Consider the following 19,527-nt stretch of genomic DNA (forward strand, 5'->3'; position numbering starts at 1 on the left):
GTACCCCCCATGTGGGGGGCTGTGCCCCCCACACACCCCCTACTTAAATATACCAACTCCGAGATTGCACTACAGCAGGGAAAAAGGAATATTCCCATTCCGCAATGTAGTGTGACTGCCAGAGTCAATGTTCAAAGTTTCACTACTTCAAACAAGTGGACTCGGTGAAGTGGGTTTCAAAGTAGTGAAACTTCGAACATATGCACGGATCCCATATATATATATATATATATATATATATATATGTATAAAAACTCAAGTAGATATATACATATAAACATAATCATGTACCCAAATGCTTACAGACACACATGCAAATGCTTATATCCTTTCATTCACAACCCTTTTTTCCCATTTTTACACATGGGGTCAGCATGTCACTTTAACAATGGCAATCATCTAGAGCCAAAATTCACACCACTGCATGGTTAGCCCTGACACAACTGTTCCTCTGTCCACACAGTCACACCTATGGCCAATTTAGAGTGTCCAGCTGACCTACTCCATGCCTTTGGAATGTGGGAGGAAACCAGAGCATCCAGAGGAAACACATTTGAACACAGAGAGGACATGCAGACTCCACACAGAAGGCATCCCGGTCAAGAATTGAACAGGAGAACCTCTTGCTTTGAGGCAACAATGGTATCCACTGCACCACTGTGCCACCTATGTATACATACATGTATATATGCTCATCCATATTTCATATGGATAGACACATATGCATGTATGTTTATCTGTATCTTCTATGTATTCATTTATATGTGTGCACATACATATAAAATACCTGAATCTGTCTTCCATTAATCATACTCATTTTACTGATTTATTTTCATCCTGATAACTTTGACACTACATACTGATACTACATACTAAATTTATATTCCTTATTTTATTTGTGATGGTGGTACAAGTTCTTTTGTTCAAGCCTCCTCTGAAAATGGTTTGGCTTCAGCAGTATATTTCCAGTTAACAAAGATGATAAATAAATAGATGCATCTGGTTGTTGAATACTGATAAACTGCTGATAAGCTATTAACCAACCAACCACACACACACACACATACACACACACACACACACACACACATGAAAAAAGAAAAGTAAATGTACAACAAATATGAGATGTAGCAACCACTTCATAAAATGTATTCCATAAAGAAAATATTAAAGAACTATAATATGGGAAACCCCATCAAATATAAAACAAATATATAAAATGAATAAATGTAAAATGTTATAAAGACACCTTACCAAGTACCACTATCAAGATGAGACCAATTATGTTCCTCTCAGTTATATTGCCTGGGCTATATCTCCTCACCATCTATGAAAACCAGCCCTATCTTGGCTTTCACCACCCCATATCTCATGACTCAGACCAATCCCTAGCTCACTACAAACCTATCCTCTCCACTTTTAACAACTACCAACTAACTAGACCATGGTCCATCTCCCCCAAAACTAGATATTATCATAAAATAATAAGTAAAGTGTTGAAACTAATAATCACTGCACAAGTTACTCTGATGAGGGATGGGGACATCCACTCTAACCCTGGACCCACCCTTCCCACAAGCTCCCAGCCCACTACCACCTTCAACATATGGTCAAATTCAAGGTCCCCTAACTCTCTCCTGACCTGTCACCTAAACATCAGGAGTATTAACAACAAGGTCCATAATCTTCATGCCCTTCTAGCCACCTACTCACCTGATGTGCTATGTCTTACAGAAACCTGGCTACAACCAGGAACTAAAAATGATGAGGTTATCCCACCAGGGTACAACATACCTAGACTAGACCGTAACACCAGGAAAGGTGGAGGAGTAGCTATTCTGTTTAAAAACACAATATATGTCACACTAGCCCCACAACAACCCCCCCCCCCCCGTTCAATAATTCAGAAGCCCTAGTTAGAAAACTACGGCTTAACAAAAGTAAATCTATATTAATTGTCTGCAACAATGCAGATACCCTAGAAAACTTCCTCCAATGGCTTTCCAACACATACCCCCATGAAACTATGGTGTTAGGAGAAATTAATATTTACTGGAACAATTGTTCCTCTGAATCTCCCACCACCCATATAAACCTTCATGGTTATATCCAACTGATATCCTCACCCACCAGAATAAATAAATCCAGCTACAAAGGCAGTATCCTGGACTGGATTCTTATCAACAATCACCCAGACCTGTATAACACGGGTACCCTCCCAGATGATATAAGTGACCACCTACTCACTTACATCATTAAGCATAAAGTAGATAACCACCACCAAGTTCTATATAAATCTATCAGAAACAACAAGAACTTGAACTCCACTGACTTTCAGAATGAACTCAGAGCATGCGTTTGAGCCATACTTAAAGAACTTCTACTGGATGATGCTGTAGCCTACTTTAATTCTAAATTCCTCTCCATTCTAGATTCCCACACTCCTATCTGCACTCTCAGAGCCAAAACTAAGACTGCCCCCTGGCTCTCTAAAGTAACCAAAACCAAAATCATAGCAAGAAATAAAGCATAGGACAAATGAAACACCGCCAAAAACCCACTTGACCATATTAAATTCTGATAACTAAGGAATGATACCAAGAAAGCCACACTGTTAGGCAAAAAAAACTTCTGTCAACACCTTCAGCAAAAACACCAAAACAAGCCTCAAAAATTTTGGCAAGGCATAAACTAACTGCTCCACCCTGGCCAAACTTCCACCCCCACCCCCACCCCCACTCCCTCAACTTGCGACCTTAAAACTCCAGAGGAAACTGCTAACATCATTAACAATTTTTTTACCAAAACCATCCAATCACTAGCTAGCCAACTACCCCCACCAGCTCCTTTTAAAACTCCTCCACATCCATTACCCCACTCCCTTTCGCCTTCCACCCTGTATCTACATCGACCATCTGATCTCTAATTAACAAACTAAAGCCCACTACCCTGGCAGCTGATCTCCTCCCACCAGAATATTTACAAAAAGGGGAATATGCCATTGCATACCCTGTCTCGATCATAATAAAGCACACCTTGACTGAAGACACTATCCTCTCTCTCTGGAAGGTTTCCCATGTCATTCCCCTTCATAAAGGAGGGAATTCTTTAGACCTCTCAAACTACCGACCAATAGCCATACTATCACCATTGGCCAAAATTATGGAAAAGTGCATCCACAACCAATTAATGCACTGTCTCAACCAAAATAAACTGCTGGCTTACTTTAGGCCACACCACAGCACCACATCAGCCCTCCTATCCTTTTCTAACTCTATCAACATCAACCGAAACAATAACAAACTTACCTCTGCTCTCTTCCTAGATCTCTCTAGGCCTTTGATATGGTCAATCACCAACTGCTTCTCCGTACCCTAAAGGAACTGTCACTGAATAGTAGCTCTATTAAATGTTTCCAGTCTTACCTGTCTGATAGACAACAATCCGTTTTATGGCAGAATACCCTATCCACACATCTACCCATTACTCTAGGAGTCCCCCAAAGTTCCATACTAGGACCACTACTCTTCTCAGTCTTTATCATTGACCTACCCACCATCACCCCCAAGGCCATCTGCATCCAATGAGCGGACGACTCTACTTTAATATGTACTGCCTTCTCCTCAACTGAGTTTATGACCCTAACCCAGAATACTTTCAGTGATGTAGAAAAATGGTTTGGAAACTGTCAGCTTCTATTAAACCCCAACAAAACTAAACTGCTCATCCTTTCTGCCACTTGCAAATCCTCCACACCATTCTTTACTATAAGTTCCAGCAATGGCACAATTATATCCCCAGATACCCACACAAAACTCCTGGGTGTCACAGTCGATAACGCCCTAAAAATATGATATCTATGTCAATAAAACCATCAAATCTGTCAACAAAAAACTGGGCTCCCTATACAGGATCAAACCCTTCCTCACCCCTTTTGCAAGAACCACTATCGGTCGGCCCCACCTATTTTCTGCCCTCCTCTATGCCTCCCCCCTCTTCACTAACCTGAACCAAGCCACCCTTACCAAACTTGCTAGCTGTTACAACCATATTGCTAGATTTGCTACAGGTACTACCTCTAGGACCCACCATTGTATCAACCTAACTCAACTAGGATGGCTGGAGTGGCCCAGTCTTCTCCAATACAACCAGTTTGTAATAACCCACAAAATACTATATCAACCCAAAAAAACACCAGCACTAAATAAGATCATCAAATCATACAGCAACCCTGAGGTCACTACACTCTGCTGACAAACTGCTGGTACAAACAACTAAGAGCATAAATGTGGCTGGGGACTCTCTATTCGCCAACTCAGTAGGCAAAACTTGGAATATGCTACCTGCCGAACTTACTCACCAATCCTCCTTAACCCAGTTAACAAAAAGCCTCAAATTACACTTCCAACAGCATTGGCAGTATCCCTGCTTAAACACAGACTAATCACCACCCACTGTTCCTGCAAACTCTCCCTAAGCATTTCAATCATATACGCTAATAAGTGTATGAATTCTTGGTGGGACTTAGCCCATAACTGCGTGTATTATTATCTGAAACTGAAGCCACATGATTTTGATGTTGTCTATTATGTTTTTATCTAAGTTTGTAACCCTACTGAAATCTGCATATTATACTTATCTCTAAATGTTTCTATTGTTCCTAATGTATTTGTACACTGCTTTCTGGAGCTTTTCTCTCCAGGCCTCTGCTGAAAATGGACATATATCCAGTCAGAATTTCCCAGTAAACAAATGTAAAATAAATAAAATATAGAACAGAACAGACATTTAGAATAAGAGCTTCAGACATACTCTGTGTACAAAACTTCAGCATAAATGAATATAATGAAATAAGAAACACAGGAAAATGCCACTGAAAGAACTCAATAAATAGATAAACAAGTAGGTAATGACAAGAAGAAAGAGCTGAAACAAGTTATGAACATTTGATTATGAGGGCTGTGTTTAGAGTACAGGAGGTCATTGCAAGTAAAATGCTACCAACATCATCACTCCAAGATCAAGAACTTGAAACAACAAGACTTCCAAGATGGCTGTACATTAACAGCTTATTTCTAGTTCTACCAGTGTAAAAACAGAAACTCAACAGACAAGGTCAGTAGACTTGTGTTTATGAGTAAATTTCAGTAAATGGCTAGTAAGTGCACTGCCTGAATGCCAGGAATAAAGAAATGCAGAAGACCTGGAAAAAATCAGCTACAAAAAGTGATGACTTTTTCAGAATTTGTTGGACTTGTGAGGGACTCTAAAGCATATGCCCTACTTCACATCATTAATGTTCTCATTCTTGCATGGGGAATTAATGGATTAAAGACCTTAGATTGATTTAGTAACAAGTTTTAAGAGAGAACAAGTAAATGAAAAAGAACATTGAATATTATGAGGCTCAATTACAATTCTGCAGCTGGTTTTCATGTTTCCATGGAAACAATCTGATAAAGAGAAACTGGCTACATTATGGTGGAGAGTGATTGGTTGGAGGGAAAAAAAAGAAAAGAGAAATTGGCTGGGAGATAATGTTCTCTGAAAGCATTCAGGGTTTTCTCAAGGTAGATAATGTTCTCTGAAAGCATTCAAGGGCTTTCCCAAAGTAGTTAATGTTCTCTGAAAACATTCATGTTTTTTCCTGCTGGGAGAGCTATAAAGATAAGACAAAACTAAAGCACTTAGTAGAAGCACAGGTTGCACCATGCATCTTAGCATGGATAACCTTTCTTTTAGGTTAACTCAGGTTTGTGAGTGTGCCTGTCAGTTTGGGACTTTTGTTCCTTTTAGGAGGATGAAACTTCAATATTTGAAGGTATACATAGTTTTGTGTGTTAGTATTATGTTAAACTTGCCTATGTCACAAGTGATAATTCAATAAAGGTGTTTGAAAAAAAAGAACTTGAAACAACAATTATATTTTACACATTTAACAAATGCATTTTAAAAGGCAAGCAATGGGGAAAACACGCAGCCCATGAATTAAGAGATGGAACTAACAAAATCATCCTGTAAAAAAGTGACTCAGCTCTACTAGATCATCTGGTGCCCTGGGCAGTCCCCCCCCCCCGTGGCCCCCTTCAACCCTAAGTACAGAAACAAAAAAAGGTCTTCTATACTTGTAACTGTTGTGAGCAACTTGCTACAACTGTAATAAGCACCTTGCTACAGTCTCTAGACCACGCTGATTTTCACTACAAATGTGAATGCAATACCAGCATTCATTTATGAAGCCCTGATAGCTTTACGGCTTTATAATTAAATGCTGGTACTGCACTTCTTTCCTATCATCATCTGCAAATCATGATCACTTACAGCTTGCATCCAGGGCAGCCACCAACTTTGTCCACCCAAATATGGCTCCCTCAGACAATCAAAAAAGGGACTGACAGAAACAGTAGACTTTAGAAGACAGGCATAACAGAAACTGCAAATGGAATTTAGTGATGTAAGCATGCAGAAGCACCTACAAAATTAAGAATTTGCTGAACTGAAAAAGAATTTCAAAATGAAGCATATACCAGACAAAACACAAATACTGAGAATTAAAGCCTAGAGCCTATGCAAAAAAATGGCCAGTAGGATACCCACTTGGACAAATACAAATGATAAAGAAAAAGAATACCTCTGCAGGCAACCCACACCCTATCTCCATGCAGTAGGCTATACAATAGTAAATCCACCCAACAGTGTAAGAACTCGCCAGCAAGAATCTTCAGTATTACTATTATTATAAAAATATAACTGGAACAACAGAATTCTATATACCATGCAAAAGTCCAAATCATCTAATCTAAAATACACCTTATAAAAATTACAATTACAGAGTCAGCATAATGTAAATAGCAAAGAATTAATGAATAATCAGTAATAATAAAAGAAAATCAGATATTTTAGTACTTTAAGCAAAAACAGATCAACCCCCAAAAAACATTAGAAAAAGCATACAGCACAACTATAAAAATAACAGATAAAATCAACATATCAACTACTCACATCTGCAAAACAGTAAGCCAATAATTCAAGTGAAAACACTATTCCAAATGTCAGTCAAGGTTTAAAACATATTCCATATCATAATCATGACCATCAGGAGAATGAGTCCAACTAAATTTTCAGAAAAGTGGATTTAAGTATATTTAAAATAGAATTCAAACATGTTCTTGTGAGAGGAAAATCTCCTTTCACACTTCCCATGCAGTGTATCTCGTGCTCCCTTAAATTAATATCATCAGGTCTGAGATCTTTGGTGAAATGGGAATTTCCACTCCAGTTATCTCATACAAAAATGAGTGTTTTTCATAACATTACATTCCTTGTTCATAGGTAGTTACTAGGCTAGCTGCACTTGTAAGCCATTTTAAGCCTAGCCAGCTTCCCTTTTTGTGTTAAAATAACCTACCCCATCTGGTTATAGATTGGCCTTACCCATCCCATGGCTGATAATTTTACATCACTCCCACTGAGAATAAACTAGGATCATACCCTAGATAATTTGAGGGGACACAGGCATGTAATAAAGCATTTAGGAGCTGCATCTCTCCATTGGTAGTACAGGGTGTAGTTCTGGGGTAAATTTTCCCATCCGTAGATCTAAGCTGCACATGAAAATGGGCAAGCAAGAACTATGTTTTATGTGGATGGGGAGTCATTTCCAGAGCAGATGTATCCCTGTGAAATATACTTGTCACTCTAAACCATTCTGTTGATGTGGCAGAAGAGGTTTAGATCCCTAAACCGAATATTTCTGATATCATTTGACTTGCTGATGTACAGTAAATCCAGTAATGTGTCAAAAGATGTCTTGTATGCCAGACACTAGTCATCTCTTACCAGTCTTTAGGGTACCGAGTATAGCGACAGAATTTTGGGTTTGTCCAGGTAGGACATGTTGTTTAAGCCTTCTATCCTTTTAGTGAGGTATCTCTGTGAGAGTTCCTGTTGTTGCATGTGACTGGACAGATACATGCCAAAGGGGGCTTTACATTCAGTGACTGGCCTAGTAAGAGCTAAGTAAAGGGAGACAATGACATCTGTAAATCTAGTTACAATCCCTTTGTTTATAAGCTGTGTAATATAGGACTTTCTTACAATAGATGCATGTTGGTCAAACATTAACTCACTGTCCACAAATGTCCCCAAATCCCAAATAACTGGGTCAACTCTTAGGGGCTTATTCTTGTAAGCTTTCAGTAAATAAATAAACAAATAAACAGCCTTTCTGTGGCTGTGGTTCCTGTTGTATTTTGGAGACCTGATAGTGCAAGTCCTAAAACTCTAATGAATTAAGTACAATTGCAGGAAATGTATACTATGTACTAATGTATCCAAATCTGTTATAACTTGGAGAATTTCCCCTTCTCCAATTCTTCAATTTCAGAGTCAGTAACAGAGTGTGTATATATATATATATATATATATATATATATATATATATATATATATATATAAAGAGAGAGAGAGAGAGCAGAGGTATGATGGTATGGCCCTCTGTATTGGGGGTGCTGGGGGCTTGCCCCTGCAAATAAAAATAATTTTAATGTGTAACAGCACATTTCCCACTATTCTGGTTTACTTACAGTATTGCTCTTCATTTTTCAGAATTTTGGGACTCTCACTTTTGAGTCCCGAACTTCTGATAGGGCAGTCTGTGTATATATTTATTTATGTGTTAACTGGGTGAGATGTATTGAATAAGAATTATTTTAGCCATATTCCAGGCACTCAAGAATGAAAGCATTAAACTAGTATAGTTACATCAGTTGATCATATAGAGCATGTTATACAAGTTATATTTTGCATTTATATTACAAGAAGGTCATGATGAAGTTATGCAAACTCCAAGGCAGGCACTCAACACTGTTACTCAGTTGTACCAAACTTGTAAGTCAGAAATGATCAAAGAAATTTATGCCAGGTCATGGATAGTAGGCTTGTATCTCATACTAATAGAAGCCCGAAAACTGGCAGGTTAGCATGTTAGCTCAGTAATGTAACACAAAGAAAGGCGGGGATGCAGGTGTTACAGAATGGGCAAGTAAAACAACACAGTCTTGTGAAAGGGGAAATTATAGTGTCACCATACCTCTCAACTGTCCAGTGGCACAACCAATTGGAAGGTTAGGTTAAATATTATGAGAGTTATTCAGAGGCAAAACTGGGGAATTATAGTATATTTAAAGAAGCAAGAGTTCTGCTGTATGAAGGGTAAGATAATAAGACAGGAGGCAGTGTGAGTAAGTGAAGTGGACATCAGAGAAGATGCAAGGTCATATGAGGGTGGTGTTTGTGACACGAGGCTTTTCCATATATACATTGTTTTAAGTTTGAAGAAGAGAAAAAATTGAGGTAAAGAGCAAAATGAAGGTAAAATGAACCTGAGTTTGTATGGTCTGCCAGTTACTGCTGAGGATTAAGGCTGTGAGCTGATAATGAAGTACATTCTTTTGTCAAGGGTACAGGGTTTGATTCCATTTACAAAGTGATTCTGAGCAAGTCACTTAACCAGACAGTACACCTAGGTCACCCTTGAAAGGGGACACTTGTTTCCAGTGAGCATAATTGGTTTTCAAATGCGTAAAATTAAAAAAAAAGAATGTTTATGGGATTTTATTTTTACTTTTGTCTGTATCCCATCAGGATAACAACAGTATACATGACATCAATCTTCTGGTAACAGCTTTAAATTTTATAGATTCATAGGTTTATACGGTGATACTAGGCTACTGGCCCAGAGGCCCTTATAAGTGTAGCCAAGAATTTTGCCCATGTTCCCACAAAGTCAGCACCTGTTTTCCCTGTCCAGTAGGGACACAGGTAGCATCCCAGGGGTGTATTTTCTGTTTCCCATCCAGTCATCCAGGTTCATCTTAAAGAGGCTAGTGAGGTACTCTGCTTGACATGGAGAGGGAGTCTATTCCACAGATGGGGGGGCCTTTGGGGCACAAACCTATCCCTCCAACAAGTTTGATTAATGTCACAGACCAGGTTGAGGCCTTGCGTGGGGGTTATGTGAGTGAAGTTTGACTTATGGATATGCAGCAACTCCATCAAGGCTGGGTCTGAGATGATCTTATATGTCAGACACAGGTCACCTCTGAGCAGTCTCTACAAGACTGAATAGAGGGACAGGGCTTTTAGCCTATATGTATGGGGTAGTTGTTTGAGACCCTGTATTTTCTTGGTGAGGAACTTCTCTGATCTCCCCAGTTGCTGCATGTACTTGGCAAGTTACAAGCCGAAGGGGGAATTGTACTTGATAATGGGTCTGATAAGGGAGGAGTACAGGGATGTTATGACCTCCTTGTTCTTGGATGAATTACCCTTATTTATGAGGTGGGCCATGTAGAAAGCCTTCCATACAACGGTGGCAACATGATGGTCAAAAATTAGGTTGCTATCCACCTGGGTGCCCAAGTTCCTCATGACTGTTTGCATGCTTAGTGCATTGTTATTAATGTGATAATTAGTGGGGATACCATTTTCCCCAAAGGGGATAATGATGCATTTCTTGGCATTCAGTTTGAGGCCATGCTTCTGGCACCAGTCATTAGTTTGGGTAAGGCCCCTCTTGGAGGATGTTCACATCACTAGGGGAATTTAAGACAGGACCCAGCTTCAGTCATCTGCAAACATGGTCAGCCAAAGACCACTGGTTTTGGCTTGCACCTCAGAAATGTATACCCCAAACAGTACAGGCCACAAGACTGATCCTTGGGGTATGCCTCTTGTTACAGGTCTACTACTAGAGGTGGCTTCCCCTATTTTGACAGAGTGGGTTCTATCAGTGAGCCATTTAGATACCCATTTGGTAACATACAGGTTGATACGTATCTGGGAGAGTTTATTTATTATGCCCGAGTGGGGAATAGTATCGAAGGCTAGGTCAAGGTAGGTGATGTGCACAGTCTTCCCCTCATCCATGGCTTTGGTGACTGTTTTGAAGAAGTCAATGAAGTTTAACGGGCATGATCTCCCTTTGACAAAACCAAACTGTGTGGGCTCAATCATTTGGAGGTTGCCAATGTCCTTGTTTATAAGGTCCATGATAATGCATTCCATGACCTTGCAGATCAGGCTAGTTAGGCTGATGGGCCTATAATTGCCTGGGTCGGTGGACACTCCACCTTTGTGTAGAGGGACGAGAGTGGCTGTCCTCCATTTGGCAGAGACAAAGCTGGTGCTCAGGCTTTGGTTGAATAGGGTGCTTAATGGTGCTGAGAGCTGTTGCTTGAGTTCATGTAGGACCCTGCCGGGAATGTTGTTGGGTCCCATTGGAGGCTGTATTTTTTGCCTTTGACAGGGCATTAAAGACCTGCTCCCTGGTGATGAGGGGAGGGAGGCAGGAGCTGGAGATGTCCTGGTTTACTGATGGGGGACAGGGGGGTGAAGTTTTCACTGAACCTGTCTGCCAACAGGTTGGCTATATCTATGGTGTTTGTGTATGGGGTGTTCCTGACCACCAGTTCAAGCAGATTTGGGTGTTACCTTTGAGATTGTGGACATATGTGAAGAAGGCCTTGTGATTGTCCTTGGTGGATGTAGCCAATTTGGACTCGAAGTTAACCTTAGAGGATTTCACCAGTGACCTTATTTGCTTGTTCAGACAAACGAGAGATTGCCTCTAACTTGCCACCTGCTCCTTCTTGGTCCTGTACAGCAATTTTTTACTTTTATTATAGATTTTGTTTATTGCTGCTGTCCACCAGACACGTTTACTCTTCCTTGAGGAAGATTACTTGGTTCTGTCAGGTATTGCTGAGTCCATGCAGCTATGTAGGTGCTCAAATAGTTTTTTGGTGTAGGCTTAGACATCAGTGCTAGTTCCAACTGAAGGGACAGTGGCTGTGAAGCTGCTTATACCTGCTCTTGGGAAGTTGTGGTCAGCTTTGGAAAAGTTTTTTTGTTCGACCCTGGCAAGGGGAGGGGGATCAGGGGAGATGGTGACTTCAAAAGTGATCGCTTTATGGTTGGATCTTACCAAGGAGGATGACACTGTAGGGGGTTCTACAGTGACCACTCATGCTGGTTAGTACTAGGTCCAGGATATTTTCACCTCTCATGGGGATGTCAACCTACTAGGTCCAGGATATTTTCACCTCTCATGGGGATGTCAACCAGCTGAGCCAATGCATTGGCATTGACAAAGTCGAGGAATCTCTGGGTGTTTGTGTTTGGGCTAGAATAGGTCTTCCACTCTATGGTTGGGTAGTTAAAGGCTCCCAGGAATGGGGTAGAGGGTTGAATCTTGATGGATTCAAGTCAGTCATGATAGGTGGAGTGGGCATCCTGAGTCATGGTTGGGGGTCTGTAGCTAGCTATGATTTGAATAGGTGTTTTGTCAGAAGTTAACTGCTCCTGTGTGCCATACTGTTTGATCAGTCTGGAAGTGTCTAATCCTAATGGGCTACAAGCTACTATCTTAGAACATATTGATAAAGGTGTATTTTCTGATCATCTGTATAAAAAGAAGTTGTTGTATAAAGAAAGTATTTTTATTTTGAAATATGACACTTTATTTCCTCAGGGTCTGAATGTAGAATGTAACTGGAGGCTTTTAATTTGATGAGGTTTCTTAATGTTTATTAACTGATTGATGTTGATTGTTTAATTGCTTGATGTATTAGGGTATTTAAACTGTGTTGGTTATGTGATGTTTTATACTCCTTGAAGGTGTTTGCCGAAGCGCTAGAGGTACAATAAATTGAGTGTATACAGTGGATTCTTTGTCTGTGGTCTTCAGTTTTTATTTTCTTTTTGGTTGGTATAGTGGAAGTGTGTATGTCTTTGATAAATATTGAAACTCCACCTCATTTGGCTTTCTAGCCCTTCATTTGGGGTCTGAAAGTATGGTAGAATGACTAACCTGGTAATGTTAGGGTGCTCTCATAGCTTTGAACCAGGTTTCAGTGACTGCACAAATGTCAGCATCTTCAAGGGTGAGGAATGCTTGCAATGAGTGCAGTTTCATGTTAAGACTCCTACCATTTAGCAGCATGACCTTTAAATTTTGTTTAGAAGAATATTTCACATTGGTAATTTTGTACTCATGACGTTGCCTAAAAAAGGCATTATGGGGGAGGCAAGTGCCTTTCCCAGAAGCCTGAAGCTCAGGGGAGACAGATGAAGGCCATCTCTGGCAAAGCATTGTGGTCTGTCAATGTCCTCCCAGGCTGTCAGGTACTGGATCCCCTTGGAATGATACCAGAAACTAAGTCAACTGTTAGTCAATCATTTTCTGTTTGTATTGAGGCATCATTTTAGGTGATGGTAGAATGCTGCTTAAGGCTAGGGACATACCTGCCTGGGACACATATTAAGCAAGCTCAATCATGTCTTGCTTCATATAATCCAGAGAGGTATGTCTCAAGTAATTCATGCCAACATGGACTATGACAGAGTCATAACAGTACTTGTTGTTGAGAGATTTGAGTGTATGCATGATAGGGTGGATTCTAGCACCTGACAAGCAATTTAACTTGACTTTATCCTTGTTTAGCCAGATGAAGGGCACATCTGTGTGTTTCACGATAGAGTCTCCTCTGACTAGTATGTTGTGTTTGTGGCTGGGCATTACAGGCTGTGAGACACAGGAGTACGTACTGTGTGTGTGTGGTGGTTGGTGCTGTGGGTTGTGATGTGCGAGTGTGTTTTTGCCTTGGAGGTCTTTTTTTTTTGTTTAGGTATGTTTTGCTGAGAACCTCCTCATATGTGGGAGTGTGTTGTACAGGTGTGGGTGGTGTTAGAGGTGTGGTGTTTGTGGTGTTTGAGCAGACAGCCTTCTCATTGACAGATGTGCTGGCTTGTGATTGAGACAGCATGGATTCTAGGTTCTTAATGTAATTGCATCACATATTGTGTTCCTAAGTGGTAGTACTAGACAGTTGTCCATGTACATGAGGCAGTTGCTACATGGTCTCAGGATGCCCATATCAACCAGACTAGCAGGAGAAACCATAGGAAATTGTCTGTCCATGGTTGTCAGAATTTGTGGAAGAGAGGTCAGGGATAGTAGAGTGGGTTCTATCTGAGGAGATTACCTATAGGTGTGAGTAGGGCTGGATAAAAGCAATAAAGTAGCTGCAAGGGACAGCCTCACTTACACAGATGTGCTCGTAAGGGATAAAATGCAGGTGAGATTCCTCACAAAGGGTTAAAAGAGTGCAGCAGTGGTGCACGACACAGAAACAAGTGCAAACCCTTGCAAACGTGGGGCTTAAGTACCACAAAAACTAAAGTAAAATAAACACACTGGAACTGACCATTCAACCCTTGTCCCTGAGCTCCTAACCAAACACCCTATGCCAGACAAGTTCCAGCGAGTTCACTTACTCCCATTAAGTGCAGGTAGGCCCCAGCTAACACAAAATGGTGTAGCAGGAAACACAGGAATCACAAAAACAGGTCTGGATACAGCAAAACCTGTAACCAGACTATGCTAAAGATATTTAAACTCTGTTTAGGTCGATTTAACACAGGAGAACAGATGCACACTTAAATATAACACGTACATGTAAGTGATAGGTTCATAGGTGTGTACTAGGCTAATGGCCCTGGAGCCTTTACAAGCCTAGCCCATAGGATTACCCTGGCATCGTGCCACCCGACCTTGTTTCCCAGTGCCTCTGTTGAGTAAAGTCACTGGAGTAATCCCTGGGGTGAATTTTCTATTTCCCATCCTTTCTCTTGATGTGGGTCAGTGAGGTGCTCTGCTTGACATGTATGGGAAGTCTATTTCATAGCATGGGCAGTCTCTGGGTTATGAAACTGTCCCTGCAGCATGTTTTGTTGATTGTGGTAATGAGGTTGGGGTCTCTGGAGCATGTGGTTCGAAGGGATTGGGATTTCTTTAGATGTAGCATTTCTAACAGAGCTAGGTCAGACATGGTTTTGTAAGTCAAGCAGAGATCGCCTCTAAGTAGGCGATATGAGACATAGAATTGTTGGAGTTATTTAAGTCTGTCCATATAGGACAAATGTTTAAGGCCTAAGATCCTCTTTGTGAGGTACTTTTGCAGCCTCTCCAGTTGTTGCAGGTGACTAGTGAGGTACATGCCAAATGTGGCATTGTACTCAATGATTGACCTAACTAGGGAAGAGTAGAGGAAGACAATGACCTCTTTCTTCCTGGATGCAAAACCCTTAGTAATGAAATGTGCCACAGAGAAGGACTTTCTGACCACAGTGACAATGTGGTGGTCAAAAGAGAGGTTGCTGTCAACCTGTGTTCCTAGATCTCTTATAATGCTTTCTGCATTCAGTGGACTACCATCGATATGGTAATTCATGGGAACAAGGTTTTTCTCAAAGGGGATGATGTCACATGTTTTGGCATTGAGCTTAAGGCCATGGTTCTGGCACCAGTTGTTGGTCTCAGTGAGACCTTTCTGTAGGATGTCAACATCACTTGGGGAGTTAATAATAGCTACCAACTTGCAATCGTCTGTGAACTTTGTCAGCCAGAGTCCCTTCGTGTTGGCCTGGACTTCAAAGAAGTAGATACCAAACAGGAGAGGACCAAAGACCAAACCCTGTGGGACTCCACTCGTGACTGGTCGGTAGTCTGACTTGGAGTCAGCTATTTTTACACTGTGGGTTCTACCTGTGAGCCAGTTTGCAACCGACCTAGTGATATAGGGGTTGATGCCTAGCTTAGTGAGTTTTTCTATGATTTCTGAGTGGGGAATGGTATCAAAGGTCTTGGCCAGATCAAGGTCGGCTGTATGAACTACCTTGCCTTCATCCACAGCTCTGGTGACTGACTCAAAGAAGTTGACCAAGTTGAGCAGGCATGATCTACCCTTCACAAAACCAAACTGTGTGGGATCCAGAGTTTGGAGATTCCCTATATCCTTGTTTATTAGGTCCATGATGATGCGTTCCATAGCTTTGCATATCAGACTCGTCAGGCTAATGGAGCGATAGTTCCCAGGGGCTGTAGTCACTCCTCCTTTGTGGAGAGGGATGACTGTAGCAGTCCGCCAATCGGTAGGGACAAAGCCTAAGGTGAGGCTGTGATTGAACAGGCCACACAGGTGAGGTGCCAGTTCAGACTGTAGTTCATGTAGCACACAGCCAGGGATATTGTCAGGTCCCATAGATGTTGTATGCTTGCCCTTGGACAGTGCTGATTCCTTTCTGATGTCATCTGAACAGTGAACGTGTGAATGTGTGAAAATGGGACCTTAACATGTACATCATCCAAGATTATTGTATCTCTGTATCTCAGAGTATCTCTTTTTTTCTGAAGTATTGTGATCTCAGAATTAGCATATGTAAGTAGCGGGAGTGCTGTTTTATCATTGTAATTCTGGGACTCGAGATTACAGATCTCAGAATTACAATACAGATAGATAAGTACATAAATACATAAAAAACTATATGCTGTCATGTACATTTAAATATTACAGACACAATACAGAGGCATTGCATGGAAGAAAAGGAAATGACCGACTGAGAAATATAACAATAACATATCCAGGAAAAAAATTCAAACATAGATTAAGTTCCTGTAACAAAGCTGCCAGAAAAAAAAAAGTAGCTGCAACAAAACAAGGACAAAACGATGACATCAGAAAGGAATCAGCTATTCATAATAATATGTGAATCGTTATGAATGAAATAAAAAAAATAAGTGCATATAACAAAGAGATAAGACACGCATGAAGACAAAAATAAATAAAAAGGAAGGATTTATTGTTTTTTGTTGTTGTTTGTGAAAGATCGTGAAATACTAAAGATATGGAAAGTTCCCCTTTTCTTCGTTATTGTGTGATCTTGGCGGTAGTGTATATAGAGATACAGGAGTGAGGGGGTACAATAAGCCAAAAAAGCATAGTTCTGTAGTTTTAAGGAAATTTTATAGTATGGGATTCATTGAATGGGCTATCAACAGAATGGGACTTGACATGCTCCAGCAACCACTCAATATATAGCCAAAAAAATAACACAACAAAAACGACAACTCAGACAGACAAAAATAGTAACCCAAAAAAGGGAACAATTAAACACGAATGCAGCAGCACCAGAACGTCAGCCGTGAAAATCTGCTAGATATAACAAGTTAAAGGAAACAAAAACAGTGATAAAATACAGTATTCTGCATATCAGTGTATTAAGTAATCTAAAAAGTTTAGCTGTAGATGAAATCACACAGTATAAAACATTTTAGTCTTTTGCATAACATTTAATATACACTGTACTATTATATAAAATATCCTTTAACAGCATATTAACTGTAGAGAAGCAAATAAAAACCTTCCAGCAAAAGCAAATGAATATCTGACCTAGATTACCTAAGAAAAGTACCAATACAACTATTGCAAAAAATACTCCAGTCGAAACAGTAAACACTGCAAAATATCCATACATACATACACATACCACAAAAATACTTTCAAAAATCAAGACGCTTCACAAGAAAAAGTAAACATCAGTATCACAGACAGCCACACCTCAACTTTGTAACAGTACAATTAACAAATATTGTAACAAAATATAAAACATTGACCACATACAAAAGAAATAGCCGTAACATAAAAGTAGCATACCTTGGGTTGTCCTGTGTTTCCTCACACACTGGTTTCTCAATACTGCTTGCTCACTCACGTTATAGTAAAACTGGTGATTGCTCATGATGCTGTGTGCCATTTTGTGGAGTTTCTCCTTTCCCCAGTGTTGTTCAGCCATAGTCTCTCTCTCTCACAATGAGTGTGCGTGTGTGTGTGTGTGTGTGTGTGTGTGTGTGTGTGTGTGTGTGTGGGCGTGTGTGCGTGTGTATTTATATATATTTATATAGGACTTGAAGGATTACAACTATTTGAAATAGGCTGTGCCCTTTATTTTTTTATTTTTATTTTTTGCAGTGAGCAGGTCTCTTTGCACCTTCCACATGGAGAGCAACAACCCCATCACACCAATATAGATGTCTGAAACTAATTTTTGCCTAAGGAAAAGGTTTTGCTACTCACTTTCACTCGCCCAGTTTCGCTTCCAGTGCTGCTTGCAGAGCTCAGAGATACTAAGTATGAATGTGTTTGCCCATCCAGTTCAGACTTCAGGCTTTCAATTAGGAGGAGGCAAGCTGTTTCTTGAGCCCTTTGCATTGACAAAGTCAACTCTAATCCTTTCTTCTCCTTTGCCAGTAAGCGAGCCTTGGCCTTGATTTCTGACATGTCCTCCTGGTGTTTACAGAAATATGAAAATATGAATGTTGTCATCACACCATGCCAAGATATTCCTAGTTCTGCCGTAATGCAGGTTAAAGACAGTTTAAGTGCTACATGTCAACATGCTGTTTAAAGTATCTTTAACAAAAGCTGCTTTGATTATTCCTTTAATGTGTTAGGCAACATACTTTAAATAATTGTCTGGATGAATTACAAGTACTAGTATCATTAAAGACATTAGCAGAATTGTCATTACTGTTGTCTAATGAAGTGTTTCTGTGGTAAGAAACTCAATAGTTCAGCTAGAAGTGACCAATGGGAAATTGAAGTGCTAATGCTTGAAATAAAAATATTACTTATTTATTAATATTTGTTTACCAGGAAAGCCTGACTGGGAATTAAAACCTCCTTTTCAGTGCCATCCTGTGGAGGAAAAACCCCATGGTTTAATATGCAAAGTTATTATGAAAATGCGCAAAATATTATAAAAACAAAAGCATTTTTAAGGTTATTATAAAGACATACCAATTAATTAATTTCACTGTGCAATAGAAGAGCTAGCTGGGGGAACATGGATCTGTGTAATAAACTGATGGCTGCAATGTTAAAGTGTGTGTGTGTGTGTGTGTGTGTGTGTGTGTGTGTGTGTGTGTGTGTGTGTGTGTGTGTGTGTGTGTGTGTGTGTGTGTGTGCATGTGTGTGCATGCGTGTGTGTGTCTGTGTGTGTGTGTGTGTGTGTGTGTGTGTGTGTGTGTGTGTGTGTGTGTGTGTGTGTGTGTGTGTGTGTGTGTGTGTGTGTGTGATCTTCAGTAGAAGAGCTAGCTGGAGAGGCATGGACCTCAATGTAATAAACTGCTGGCTACAATGAGGAGGTGGGGTGATGGTTTGATGTACCATATGAGGGCACTGATGGAGGCAGCTATGCTTCTGATGGCCAGTTTAGGAGAAGTGAGTCTGCACAAGAGATGCACTGTAACTGGTGGTCACAGTATGCTGTTATGTGGGGAAAGGTAGAAGAAAATGGAGGATCTCATCAGGTGGTTCACAGCAGTGACATCACTAGGTGTCAAGAATGAAGGATTTTGGATCCTCTTTGAAGGCTTTGGTGCATTTATTTGGAGGTGGGAGGTTGGGAGAGAGTTCCACTGTTTTGCCTCATGGCAAGCATATGGGGAGACCTCATAAGAGTTGTGTGAGTGAGTCACATTTGCCAGACATTTTTCAGATGAGCGGAGAGTATGAGCAGGGATATACAAGTGTAACAGAGTGCTGAGAGATGGTCAGGCATTTTGATTGTGGATAAAATGTTGTGCTATTTTCAATTGATTGAGTTTGAGGAGGTTAGGGACATTCA

At 40.4% G+C, this 19,527-nt stretch overlaps 1 protein-coding gene across 1 annotated transcript in view; it reads right to left on the reverse strand.

The window, feature by feature from the left end:
* The window catches only part of LOC122817598 (colorectal mutant cancer protein-like), a 212,937-nt gene that overhangs the window by 63,760 nt on the left and 129,650 nt on the right, over positions 1–19,527 (reverse strand). Inside the window, exon 12 of the mRNA XM_044090636.1 lies at positions 17,976–18,185. Within this exon, the coding sequence (XP_043946571.1) occupies positions 17,976–18,185 (210 nt within the window). The remainder of the gene's footprint in view (positions 1–17,975; positions 18,186–19,527) is intronic.

The sequence above is a fragment of the Protopterus annectens genome, chromosome 13.part0, assembly GCF_019279795.1.
Source record: "Protopterus annectens isolate FY-2018-M chromosome 13.part0, PAN1.0, whole genome shotgun sequence".
Taxonomy (NCBI): Eukaryota; Metazoa; Chordata; order Ceratodontiformes; family Protopteridae; genus Protopterus; species Protopterus annectens.